Source organism: Solanum tuberosum, unplaced genomic scaffold (genome assembly GCF_000226075.1).
Source record: "Solanum tuberosum cultivar DM 1-3 516 R44 unplaced genomic scaffold, SolTub_3.0 scf00098, whole genome shotgun sequence".
Classification (NCBI taxonomy): domain Eukaryota; kingdom Viridiplantae; phylum Streptophyta; class Magnoliopsida; order Solanales; family Solanaceae; genus Solanum; species Solanum tuberosum.
This window is the reverse complement of record NW_006239026.1, coordinates 1,233,069-1,247,139: the sequence shown is the minus strand read 5'-3', so window position 1 is coordinate 1,247,139 and position 14,071 is coordinate 1,233,069. Positions and strand designations below refer to the sequence as shown.

General features: G+C 33.6%; 1 protein-coding gene across 1 annotated transcript; it reads left to right on the top strand.

Annotated features, from left to right (window-relative positions):
- The first annotated feature begins 1,135 nt into the window (after positions 1-1,135).
- LOC102591453 (glutamate--glyoxylate aminotransferase 2-like) lies at positions 1,136-12,456 on the top strand. The gene is made up of 15 exons (XM_015309249.1): positions 1,136-1,235; positions 1,952-2,099; positions 2,649-2,714; positions 2,798-2,915; positions 5,237-5,318; positions 5,409-5,496; positions 5,614-5,772; positions 6,235-6,397; positions 10,068-10,078; positions 10,174-10,305; positions 10,566-10,631; positions 10,835-10,899; positions 11,297-11,388; positions 11,480-11,636; positions 12,162-12,456. Exons 2-15 carry the CDS (start codon positions 1,983-1,985, stop codon positions 12,265-12,267), a joined length of 1,422 nt encoding a protein of 473 aa, XP_015164735.1. The 5' UTR covers positions 1,136-1,235; positions 1,952-1,982; the 3' UTR covers positions 12,268-12,456.
- Positions 12,457-14,071: the final 1,615 nt, after the last annotated feature.

The window sequence follows — 14,071 nt, the reverse complement described above, 5'->3', positions numbered from 1 at the left end:
TAAAATATACTAATTAGACACATAATTATATAATAATTAACTTAATTATAAACTAACTACTTAACTCAAAATTGTAAACTATTAGATAACTAAACAAAAATATCTAATTAAACAAAATCTTTTTGAGACGATTTTCCAATATTTATAAAATACACTAATTATATACATAATTATATAAAAGACATATTATTATTTAAAAGTTATAACAATTGACAAACTATTTGAAACAACTTGCAAATTATTCTATTATATATATATATATTTTTTTTTTTTTATATTTTTTTTGAAATTTCTAAAATTAATTACTTTAAAATATTTGAAAATTAAGAAGCTCGAAATTAATTATTATCGGGGAGGGTCAAAATTAGGTGTCAACAAGTAATACGATAGATTTATGGAGAGGTACACAAAACATATCACATCTAACCTGAAAACATGACCCTAGATAGGAGAGCATGGAGATCAAGAATTAGAACAGATAGTTAGTAAATAGTCGAGCGATTTTTTTCTTCCCTGATTCTTGCCACCATATTATTATTCTTCATCAATATTGTAATTTATTTTATTTTGATTATCTTTACTATTTTTTATGTTGATAATCAATACTTTCATCATAATTTTTTACTTTTACATTTTTTTCCAAAAATCTTCTCAAAAATATTTTTCTTCAACCGAGGGTCCATCAGAAACCACTCATAATAGCGTAAAAACCTTATAAAAACAATTTATTTCATGAAAAAAACTCTAAAATCTAATCAGATACTCCCTCTGTCCCAATTTATATGACTTAGTTTCCTTTTCATTAACCAGTCCCAAAAAATGACATTTTTCTATACTAAGTAATAATTTATCTTTAAAATATCAATTTTATCTTTGATGAAATGATTTATAGTCACGCAAATATTTACTACTTATTTTAAACGATAAGTTTCAAAAATCTCTCTTTCTTTCTTAAATTCTGTGTTAAGTCAAATTAATTTATATAAATGGGACAGAGGAAATAGTTTTTTTTTTTTACCCAAAGACAAGTAATGAACTTATCTGGTTGGGCACACATCTCAATAAAATGGGTCTCATCAGTTTATACGATAACAAATCATCATACCTGCATGCCTGCCACGTGGAGAAAATAATATGACAAAAAACACCCACGGAAAATATACAATAACTGCACAAAATCCATTGTGTTTTTCCATTTCTTGAATTTCCCTTGTTCAAGAGCTAGAATTATTGAGGTAATTATTTTTGTTGAGCTAAATAGAAGTAAAGTAATTTAAAAACAAGTGGTTAAATGATGTTTATATAACCTTCTTAGTATAATTTTCCGCTAAAAATTAACTATGAACTTCGTAGCTAATCTATTGCTAAATAGCTCGTAATGATCAAAGTTCTTGATAATTTATGCTAATTTCACGTTAAATAGGATTAGTGATGAATTTTGATTTTTGAATTCTTTGTTCAAGATCTAGAATTGTTGAGGTACTCATTTTTTTGTGAAATTGTTGTATTATTGTGGTCACTAGATTAGTATAGTTAAATGATGTTTATATAGTTCTTTAATTTGCTTGTTTTCAACTAGAAAAAGTGAAATTAGCTATGAATTTTGTGGCTAATTTGTTGCTAAATAGCTTATAATTATTAGAATTTTTGATAATTTGTTGCTAAATAGGATTAGTGATTACTTTTGTTGTTTACATATAAAATTTTGTCTGTCGCTAATTCCTGACTTTTAATAGTAGTAGTAGTAGTACTCTTACCATTAATTATATTGTTTCTTTTTACACACTGTTTGTGGCTGATTTGTCGCTAAATAGCTTGTAATTAGAAGAAATTTTTATAATTTGTTGATAAATAGGATTAGTGATGACTTTTGTTGTTTCGATATACTTTTAGTAGTAGTAGTAGTAGTACTCTTACCATTAGTTATATTGTTTCTTTTTACATGTTGTAGGTTAAGGAGGTGCTATTTTTAGTTGTTTATAATGTCGTCTAAGCCGTTGGACTATGAGAATTTGAATGAGAATGTGAAGAAGTGTCAATATGCTGTACGAGGTGAGCTCTATCTTCGAGCTTCTCAACTTCAGAAGGAAGGAAAGAAGGTACAATTAAACGCTTTTGCATCCCGGAAAGATTTAATTGTAGTGTGGCAAATGCGGTTCAAAATTGCTGTTTTTTTTTCGTTTGATGTTTTGTTAATTGTTTATGTTTAAAATATTGGTTATGACAATGTGAATGTTTAAGTAAAAAAATGTGTAGCATTTACATAGTGGGAAAATGATTATGTGGCAATGACATGTCTTTTGCCAGCGTCGGAAATTTGACTTTTTGATGACGTGTATTTTTGGGCAAAATCACATAGTTTAGTGACGTTACGTTACGAGTTCAAAAACATACCTCAACTATCAATTTTTCCCTTTTCCTACCTAAATGATAGTGATATTTCAGGTAGGAAAAGGGAGAAATTGATAGTTGAGGTGTGTTTCGATAACAATTTGGTGATACTTCATGTAGAAAACTTGCGCATCTCATAGTTTAGGTATGAAACTCTAAAAAAGGGATACTTCAAGTGTGTTTTTGACTTATAAATACTTAGTTTAGTTACTCCACTATACTTGTGTAACAATCTCATGATTCCTCTTGCTCTGCAGATTATATTCACAAATGTAGGTAATCCTCATGCCCTCGGACAGAAGCCGCTGACGTTTCCGCGCCAGGTTTGTTGTAGTCGTTGAATGCCACTTCTATGAGAGGCTTATGGTTTTGGCATACGTAAAGCATTGACGCTCTTTATTTTCAGGTCATTGCTCTCTGCCAAGCTCCATTTTTTCTGGATGATCCTAATGTTGGACAATTATTCCCTGCTGATGCAATCGCAAAAGCTAAACATTATCTTTCGTTGAATTCCGGAGGTCTAGGTATCCTTTCCTACCTAAACTATATTATTTTAGGAATTGAGTAATTTTTATCATCCATGATACTCAGACACTTGGAAAATGTTGTCGCACCCATGTCAGATACTCTGACAATGCATAGCTTTTGGAGGATCCGATCCGACACACATCCGACGGTATTTTTCATGAGTCGAAGCAACATAGATTTTATGTGGCACTCTACTCTACTTGTTATGCCTCTTTGACTCCGTCTTTATTTCCTTTAATTGTCTCTTCCATAGAGAAGCACAAACATAATTTTTCTTCAAGAGTTACTATCCCCTTTTTGTGTTTAAGTGAACATCGGATTATAGTTCCTTCTTTGTGAATTAAAACTATAGTTCCTTCTTTGTGCTTAAAGATCTATTCTGTTATCTCGTATAGAAATCCCTGCATTTATCATCCCTGCTTCTTGAGCTCTATCGATAAGCAACTACTTGTCCACGTTGTTGTTATATGATAAAACAAATGAAGAAGAATAGAAATTGGAACGTTTTTCTCTCTGTCTTCATCAATTCTGTACAGTGCTCATTATATAGAAAAGAAAGTCTAACGGCCTATACACTTGTCATCTATCTATTTGTTCCCTAATAACAACAAACTATACAGCTGTATAAAAGAAAATAGATATTTATCTACATAAAGGATAATGACAAAAAGAATTCTAGAACCACTAAGATTGCAACAATTTTGTATTTCTTGTCACGTGCCCTTTGGTATACACATGTCTTGTTTCTCTTGCACAGTGGACACACTTTCCTCATTCTTCTTCTCAAGTAACAACTCTCCATGGTGATTAGCACTTTCTCCAACACCCCCCTTCAAGTTGGAGGGGGCAGACAGCAACCCCAACTTGGCCAAGATATGCTGATGAGCAGGACCAGGGAGTGGCTTAGTAAAAATGTCAGCAAGCTGAGACTGTGATGGAACAAAAGAGAGGGAAATTAAACCTGCCAAAAATTGTTGTCTAACAAAATGACAATCAAGATCGACGTGTTGGAGAAAGTGCTAATCACCATTTGCTTCATTGGAACAGGCAAAGTTACCCTGAACAGGGTTCTGAAAGTTTCTTTGCTTGGTGAATTTAAAATTAGGTGGAAAACCTTTCAACTTATAACACTTATCGACTGTGTGTCCAGGTTTCCTGCAATATTTGCAAGTATTGTCAAACTTTTTGTTATCAACAGCATACCTTTGTCCTCTGAAATTATTTCCAGGTGGTCTTTGTCCATTCATGTCTTGTTCAGCCGCAATGAAAGCAGAGGATTCACCCGGATACTTAGCTGTAGAATGCATTTCCCTTTGTTTTTCCTCTTGCATCAAGAGTGCATAAGCATTAGCAATAGTAGGAAGAGGAGATATCATTAAAATGTTACCTCTAGCACCACAATAGCTGTCATTGAGTCCCATAAGAAATTGAACCAGCCTTTCATCCTGTTTAGCCTTTATGTTTTTCCTTTTTGCTTCACAGGTACAGTTACAGAGACAAAGAACAAAAGCATCAAGACTATCAAGTTCATCCCAGAGCCTTTTTATCTTGGTGTAGTAAGTGGCTATGTCACTGGATCCTTGAACCAAATCATTAAGCTCCTTCTGCAGCTGAAAAAGCTTAGCTCCACTGCTTTGGCCAAATCTGGCCTCTAAGTCAACCCACAACTCCTTTGCCGTCGTTGAGTAAATGACACTCTCAGAAATTTCTCGTGAGAGTGAGTTCAAAAGCCAAGAAATAACCATATTGTTAGCTCTACTCCAAGCTTTGTGGAACTCAGACTCTGCAGCAGGCTCAGATGAAGATCCATCAATGAATCCTGCCTTATTCTTGGCAGTAAGCGCAATCAGCATACCCCTTCTCCAACCAGCAAAACTTTTTCCATCAAAAGAAGAATTCACCAACTGCATACCTGGTGAATCTGATGGCGAGATGAAGTAAGGATGAGAGGGATTAATCAAATCCCTAGTTGCTGGTTGTGTACCAGTAGTTACTTCAGTGGTTGTGTTTTCACCCATTGTTGTTGATGAAAAGAGATGAATGTCACACAATAAAAAGAAGAGAGACGAAAACAGATAGAGTAGGATTTAAAGAACCTGCTCTGATACCATGATAAAACAAATGAAGAAGAATAGAAATTGGAACGTTTTCTCTTTCACAGTGGACACACTTTCCTCATTCTTCTTCTCAAGTAACAACTCTCCATGGTGATTAGCACTTTCTCCAACATTATAGGTCTTTTTGCCTCGATTCTCCGACTTTACTATGATCTTTTGTCTTGAGAAATGAGAGTAACTTTATATTTCTGGTTAATTAGGTGCTTATAGCGACTCCCGTGGCATTCCCGGTGTAAGGAAAGAAATTGCAGATTTCATTGAGAGACGTGATGGATATCCGAGGTTACATCTCTCTTTTCATTTTAACTGGTTTCTTTTCGGTGACTTCAATTAAGTTACTAAGATTACATTTCTGGCTGTTCTTTTGATCAGTGATCCGGAACACATATTTCTCACGGATGGTGCCAGCAAAGGAATAATGCAAATATTACATACTATCATTCGGGGCCCAAATGACGGGGTAACTATATAACCAAAAAGAGGGGGAAAAGGCTAACCAATATGTTCAGAAAATTCTTTCAGGTTCTAGATTTTACGTGCATCGTAATATTCCTTACTGTTACATACTTTTTGTTAGGTGTTGGTTCCTGTTCCACAGTATCCGCTTTACTCTGCTACAATATCATTGTATGGGGGTTCTCTTGTTCCATACTATCTTGAAGAGACTGCAGACTGGGGTCTTGATATCAATGACCTTCGGCAATCTATTGAACAAGCCCGACAGAACGGAATAACTGTGAGTATATATGCCTAAATTTTGCTTTCCAGATACGTGCAGACGCATTCTCGTCTGTATGGTTGGTTCTGTACATTTCCAAATTTTGAGCGAGTTTTAGGCTACGTTGCTGGGACTCGTTCAAAAAATATCAACGTGTGTGTGTCGGATCCTCTTAAAGTATTTTTGGAGGATCCAACATATTAGGCGAGTCCGAACAATAGGTTTTAGGTTGTGCCAGAGTCCATATTTCATAGAAAAGGGACCGTTACAGCACATCCGAAACTTGTCACTAACAAATATTTTCCGGGATTGGCAACTTGAAGGCTTTTTATAGGGTTGAGTCTCTTCATAATGACACATATTTACGAGGATTTAAGTTATTTACACAGCTAGTGTAGTCAATTTTTTACACTACCAGTGTAAATAATTAGCATATCCGATGGTAACATGCATTCATCTTATGTTTATATTATTGCCTAGGTACGAGCAATGGTGATTATAAACCCCGGAAATCCTACCGGACAGTGTCTTAGTGAACAAAATCTAAGACAAATAATACAATTCTGCTACGAAGAAAATTTAGTATTACTAGGAGACGAAGTTTATCAACAAAATATTTACCAAGATGAGCATCCCTTCATAAGTAAGGGTGTGTATCGGTCGGTTCGGTTCGGTTTTAAGTATTATCGGTTCGGTTTATCGGTTTTCGGTTTTTAAATATGCTAAACCGATAACCAAACCAATAAGATATTTGTTATCGGTTTTCGGTTTATCGGTTTTAGGTCTTTAATGGTTCGGTTTTCGGTTTAACCAATAAGAAAATGCTTTCAAAATAAATATATGATTTATCCAATAATTTGACGATACGCATACATCAAAATAATCATACCAAACGGGGGTCATCACAACAAAGTCTTTGGTCAATTTTTAATATTTACAATCGTGCAAAAGCTAATATTAGTCAATTATAAACTAAAACTAATTAGAACCAAGCCCAGTTGTAAATCGGCAGTTCATCTTGAACTATCTTTAACAGCTGCCAAATCCATCGGATAATCAACAAAATCTTCATTAATTTCCTAACCAAGATAATCTCAAGCGTGGAAGAAAAAGTGGAAAAGAGTTGTGAAGTATTTCAACATTTAATACTAACATAATGGGCAACCAAAACACAAACTAAAATTAATACCATCTCTACAGTTGAAATCAACATCAAATAAAAGTACTAAATGTCCAGATCGTCATAACTTATTTTAAGCAAATACACAAGTTAAAATAACTTGTATCTAGAATTAAGAATAACTTACCAAATGTCCATATCCAAATGCAACAAAGAAGAGTTTCAACTCCATGTTAATCATCAAGAATGCTAGTATTAGCCAAATCTATAAAGAATTAATGTTAATCATTTAGAAAAATATTAATGACTAATTATAATACCAATAAGAAACGAATACAATAAGAATATTCTTACCTTGTTCAAGGACATCTATATCTTCCTCAACACTAACATGTCGTGATTCACTTCGAATCCAATCTTGAAGGCACACTAGAGTTTGCACCAATTTAGGAGTTAATGAACTCCTAAATGAATCCAAAATACGTCCACCAGTGCTAAATGCACACTCGGATGCCACACTTGAAATAGAAATAGCTAACACATTCCGAGCCATCTCGGCAAGAATTGGAAATCTAGGTGAGTTTATTTTCCACCAAGACAAGATGTTGAAGTTCTTGGTTTCAACTTCATTTTCTTCACCAAGATATTTTTGCAATTCTGTTTTAACAATTGTAGCATTTCCAGCTTTATGTTTCATTAGATCAACCATGAATGACCCCAAAGATCCTATTGATTGGACAGTACTATCTGAACTTGAAGGCAGTGAACTGAACTTTTCAAATGAAGAGCTAGATAAAAATGAAGAGTGATGACTATCTTTATCTTTTGAAAGAGACTTTACATATTCACCAAACATTAAATCCATGTAGCCTCTAACTTCATGCTCTAGAACTAGTCCTTTTTCTTTTCCAAACATCATTTGAAGTGCAAAGCCAACCGAAACAAACTTGTGTCGAGGATCCAAAACACAAGAAATAAAAATCATCTTATTCATTTTGTTAGGAGTACCCCAATACTTATCAAATTTTTCTCTCATATTTTTAGCAATTTTACCCAAAAGATCATCAGTGTCATCTTCACTCACTATCAATTTTTTCAAATAACAAGAAACTTCACAAATCTTAAGAAAGTGTAAATTTGATGTAACGTACTGTGATCCAGATACTTCTCTGGTAAGATCATAGAAGATTTGAAGGAAATCAGCAACTTTCTTTACATTGTTCCAGTCATCACTCGAAAGTGCACCGGCAGCAGTTCCATCTTCATCCTCAACAAATTGAAGGTAATGCAACAAACCAATATCACGATCAACATAACTGGAAAACACATTTTCAAACTCAATAGCCCTGTTCAACATCAAGTATGTGGAGTTCCACCTCGTAGAAACATCCAAACATAAAGATTTCTTACAATTGATATCAACATCTTCAGCACATTCATGGAACCTCTTACACCTTGCAGGAGACAACCTAATGTATTTAACTGCTTTTCTAACCCGTTCAATAGAAGCAGCCGACACTTTCAAACCATCTTGAACAACAAGATTTAGAATATGTGCCATACATCTCACATGAAGGTGTTCTCCATTCATGAAATTGGTACCCCGTTTGGTGAATATCTTCGACAACTCTTTCACAGTCACATCATTCGAACTAGCATTATCAACTGTGATGGTAAAATTTTTATCCAACCCCCAATCACGTAAACACTTACTTATCTCATTAGCCATATCTTCACCCCTATGGCTAGAAACTTGACAGAAGTTAATTATCCTCTTATGCATCATCCATTCTTTATCGATCCAATGTGCAGTGATACACATATAATTAATTCGCTGCAAAGAGGTCCACGTATCAGTAGTAAGACTAACTCTTTGTTGTGCTTCTCCGAAAGATCTTTTCAACTTCTGTTTCTCCGCATCAAAAAGTTTAAAACAGTCACGCGTCACAGTGGTACGAGAAGGAATCTTAAAATGAGGTTGCGTTACTTTCATAAAGTTTCTAAAACCTTCCTTCTCTACAAATTTGAAAGGGAGTTCATCCACAATCACCATGCGACATAAAGCTCTCCTACATTGCTCTTGCTCAAATTTCCAAGAAACAACAACCACATCATCCGTATCACCCCCTTGAGCTGTTTTAAAGCCTATTTGAGTTTGATTTTTATCAACAATTCGAGGCATCTTTGGACATGTTAACATATGAGTAAGCATTGACGTCGTACCATTTTTACCTGAATCAGCAAAATAATCTGCACCACAATGCTTACACATGGATTTCTTATTCCTTTCTTCATCAACAAATGATCTGAAATGATTCCATGCCCGAGATCTTTTCTTTCTTTCTTTCTTTACCTTTAACTGAACAGATTTTGTTTGACGTGTAGCATTTGAATTAATACTTTCATCGACCAGGACAACGACCTCATCAGTTATAATATTTTCAGTCATGTATATGTCTCTGTTACAAAATGAAGTAGACAATAATTAAGGCAGCAAATCATAAAATAGTTTCAAGGTAAACCAATTTAACTAAAGAGAAATTAAAAAGATCATCACTGGAAAACAAAAAAAAGAGTTTCTTAAGGAAACTATGAATTAGACAATAATGAAGGCAACAAATCATGAAATAGTTTCAAGGCAGAGAAAATATTCACAATTCAGTTTCAGAACCTTAGTCGTCACCTAATACTTGTCGTTGTCGTCGTCGTTGCAACTCACAAATCCTTGCCGTTGTCGTCGTCGTCGCAACTCACAAATCCTTTATCCTTGTCGTCGCCGTTCTTTAGGTTTTAGTTTTGACCTACCTAAAGTAAATAAGTAATCCTAAAATGTAAAACCTAAAGGTTTAATAGTAGAGAGGGGAGTCTGTTAGTTAAGTGTTAAGTAATGTCAATTATTATTTTATTGCGTAGGAATTTTATATTTTTAGTCTAATATACTACTAATTATATTAATATTTTTTGTTTAATATATATATATATATATATAAATTATTATTATATTCTTAATGGGTTATCGGTTAACCCAATAACCCAATATTAAAAAACCAATAACAAACCGATAACCCAATAATTTTTTTTTGTAAAACCATTAAATAACCGTTAGCCCAATAACCCAGTAACAATAAACCAATAACACATCGGTCGGTTCGGTTTATCGGTCGGTTCGGTTTTTGCACACCCCTATTCATAAGTGCACGAAAGGTAATATACAAATATAGTTTTCACTTTAAGAATTTGTTAACCCCTAAATATTATATTGTATCTCGAATAACATCCATGTTCACCAAAATTTGTAGGTTTTATTTGATATGGGTCCTCCCATAAGCAAGGAGCTTCAGCTTGTTTCATTTCATACGGTCTCCAAAGGTTATTGGGGCGAATGTGGACAGCGTGGTGGATACTTTGAGATGACTAACATTCCTCCCAAGGTTTGTTTCGTCATCCCCAATTCAAATGTTGCATTTTTTGAGGATCCGATGGGGTTGTGGCAACATTCTTGGAGTGTCCGAGCAACATACTATTTTAGTATATAGAGATGAACTTAGAGTTAAATTTGAAAGGAATTTTTTCGATGAATTTGAGCTATTCCAAAATGCTCTATGTTATAAAACACTTGAGGGTCGTGTTATTACCCAAGCATGATCGATGTACTACTGAGACGTGGCCTTTCTCTAATTTGATGTTGCAGTCAGTTGAAGAGATATACAAGGTTGCTTCGATATCGCTCAGTCCAAATGTACCTGCACAAATATTTGTGAGTAACTTCTGTTCATTCCCTCGAAGATTTATCCTTCCAGAAAGGAAATCTTATTGTGTTATAGAGTTGACAATCAACTTTTTCCGACATCTCGAATTTTACCTTACTTTTATGTTACCTAAAAGTTGCTGCTAGTTTATTCTGCTTAATCGTAACCCTGTGCTGACAAGAAATGCTTGTATTCTTTCTCGTTTCAACAGTTGGGGTTACTGGCGAATCCACCTAAGCCCGGAGATATCTCGTATGAGCAATTTGCCAGAGAAAGGTATTAATTACTGCTGACATCTCTGGTTACATGAAATACCTGAACTTCATCTGTGGAATTGTCGGAAATAGAGTAGAAAGTCTCATTCTTTTCACTTGGTTTTGAACTTATATTGCTCCGACTCTTGAAAATGCCAATGTGTGCGTGTCGGATCCTCTAAAAGTAGGACATTTTGGAGGATTTGATATGGGTGCGGCAACAATTTTGAACAGTCTAAACAACATAGGACTTTTGAGTAACATTGTATATATTGATGTTGAACTTTGTGTCGTTAACTTCGTGAATACAGAGAAAGCTCAAAATTAGTCTGTTCATCTTATGATCTTCTACTCGTTTAATGATCTTGTCGAAACATTTTTACGAATTCATGACAAATAGTAGTTGATGCTTTTTGCAGCAAAGGCATCCTTGAGTCGCTAAGACGAAGGGCTCATATAATGACCGACGGGTTCAACAGCTGCAAAAATGTTGTTTGTAATTTCACAGAAGGCAAGTCATTTCCCATGTTTTCGTATTCTATTAGACGTTGAACCGCGACCAATCATTGACATTTCGCGAGGAAATTGAATGTTTATAACAGGTGCTATGTATTCCTTCCCGCAAATTCAATTGCCTCCTGGAGCGATAGACGCTGCAAAGAAGCTAGAGAAAGCTCCTGATGTTTTCTATTGTCTCAAATTGTTGGAAGCAACAGGCATCTCTACTGTCCCGGGTTCGGGTTTTGGCCAAAAAGAAGGGTGAGTGAGTTCAATCCAAGGGTCTTTCGACTCTTTTTATCTCAAATATAACGATAAAATTCACATATAGCTACTTTTCCGTCCTTGTAATTGAAAAATAGACATTGTCATGGAGTTGCACATTCCCCGGGTGTAACACCGAGACATTGTCATGTAACTCTATGACGGTGTCTATTTTACAAAGACATGGCCAAAAAGTGGTTAGTTAACACTTTTTATTATTGTAACTGGTTATAGGAGATCATTTCCTGTTAACGCTACAGGTTGTTACAATTAGTTCACATATAGCTACTTTTCAGTCCTTGTAATTGAAAAATAGACATTGTCGTGGAGTTGCAAATTCCACGGGTGTAACACCATGACATTGTCATGTCACGTTATGACGGTGTCTATTTTACAAAGACATGGCCAAAAAGTGGTTAGTTGACGGTATTTTTATTATTCTAACTGGTTATAGGAGATCATTTCATGTTACACTACACGTTGTTACAATTATTGAAAGTGGTTGATGGTTTCTCTATGTAGGGTGTTCCACCTAAGGACAACTATTTTGCCAGTTGAAGAGGAGATGCCTTCGATAATGGCGAGTTTCAAAAAGTTCAACGATGAATTCATGGCGCAATATGAATAGCGTGACCATGAATTCATCGAGCACTATGAATAGCGCACGGTGGCGCGCTATTCGATAATGTAGAAGAAAAAAATTATGATTTCAATCTTTGTTTTCCATCTTTACTTATCTTTTTGTTGATGAATTCTCTCTCAAAATTGAACAATAACTAGTGTTTTGTCAAGTGTTTAAATGTGTCTTTTCTTCTTAGAAGTGTATTTTTTCAAAAAAAAAATCTTGAATTTTTTTCATTTTTTTAAGTTTGTGTTTTTTTTGGACATATTTATTTTCTTCTAAAAGCACCTTATTTTAAAAAGTACTAGCTTTTTAGAAATGCTTTTTGAAAAAATAGTTCTGGCGAGGAACAATTTGTGTTAATTATATTAGTATGATCAACAACATAATTAAGTTTTTGTAAGTGTTTCTATATTTTCTTAGAAATATTCTTTAAAAACGTACTTTTGAAGAAAAAAAAATTAGTTTATTAAAAACAGCATCTACTATTTTTTAGAAAATATTTATTTTCTTTCGGAAGCTTGACAAATTTATCATATTTTAAAAAAAAAAAACACTTTTAAAAATAAATACACACTTTTAATCTCTCAATAATTGAACCAAGAAAGTTAATAATTTTTTTTATCTTTGTTCTTTTTAACAAAAATCCACATCAAATAATATTTCCTAATATGGTTAAGTTTGCTTTATACACGAAGCTTCCTCTATTGTCTTCATTCTGTTCTTTTAATTTCTTTAATAAGTAATTCATCTGTCCCAATTTATGTGACACGTTTTGGATTTCGAGATTCAAACAAATTTATCGTAAATTTTTCATATATCTTTTAATTATTTTGAATTACAAATTATTGTGATTTATAGTATTTTTTAGGGATAATACATATATTGGACCTTAAACTTGGCTTCAAATTTTAACTTTGACCTCCAATTTTCATAGTGCACAAACAGACACTTTAACTATCCAACCTTTTAATAAATAAACACGCGTGTCTTACCTGGCAAAACGCGTGATGTGCACGTTTTTTGCGCGAGTTAGGAGTGATTTTTGAGGCCTACAACAGTAAAAAAAATGACTGAAATGACAACTCTACCCTTAATTTAATTAATTTTTTTTTTAGTTTCAAAATGCACGTGTAAAGTGTTTAATAGTTGGCAGCCATTGAGTGGCTCACTAATACACGTGGCAGCGTTTGCATTTCACGCTCTTGGCTCCAAAAATCGCGTGTTTATTTATTGAAAGGTTGGATAGTTAAAGTGCTTGTTTGTGCACTATGAAAAGTTGGAGGTCAAAGTTAAAATTTGAAGCCAAGTTTAAGGTCCAATATATGTATTATGCCTATTTTTTACGTAGTTAACAAATATAAAATTTCATTTCAAAAAATTGAAGATTTCATGCGCAAATTTTCGATCAAACTTAAATTGTTTGATTCTTGAAAAATAAAAAATGTCACATAAATTGAGATAGAAGGAATATATACTTTTTCTTTTTATCTCCTTCCTAGTATATTTACAACTTGTTTAACTGAGAATGAGTTATTTAGTGATTAATTATTTCGAGTATAGTTATTTCATTTTTAATATGAGATAAAAATAACACTATAATTTTGAGATATGCTATTTTTTTATCAAACATGAAATAAATTTATTATTAAATTAATTTCAAAATTAGTTATTCACTATTTATTTTACCAAACGAGCCCTTAAAGTTTCTAGTCTTCTTGTCATCTTGTGTCACGACCTCTTATTCAATCTTTATATAAAGACAGAATGGATATGCTCTGTGCTAAAAAATAAATAAATATATATATAT

Coding starts and splice junctions, on each gene's coding strand:
- LOC102591453 (XM_015309249.1), top strand. CDS start 1,983: ATGTCGTCTAAGCCGTTGGACTATGAGAATTTGAATGAGAATGTGAAG. Junction 10,900..11,296: donor GAGCAATTTGCCAGAGAAAG/GTATTAATTACT, acceptor TGCTTTTTGCAG/CAAAGGCATCCTTGAGTCGC. Junction 11,389..11,479: donor TGTTTGTAATTTCACAGAAG/GCAAGTCATTTC, acceptor TGTTTATAACAG/GTGCTATGTATTCCTTCCCG.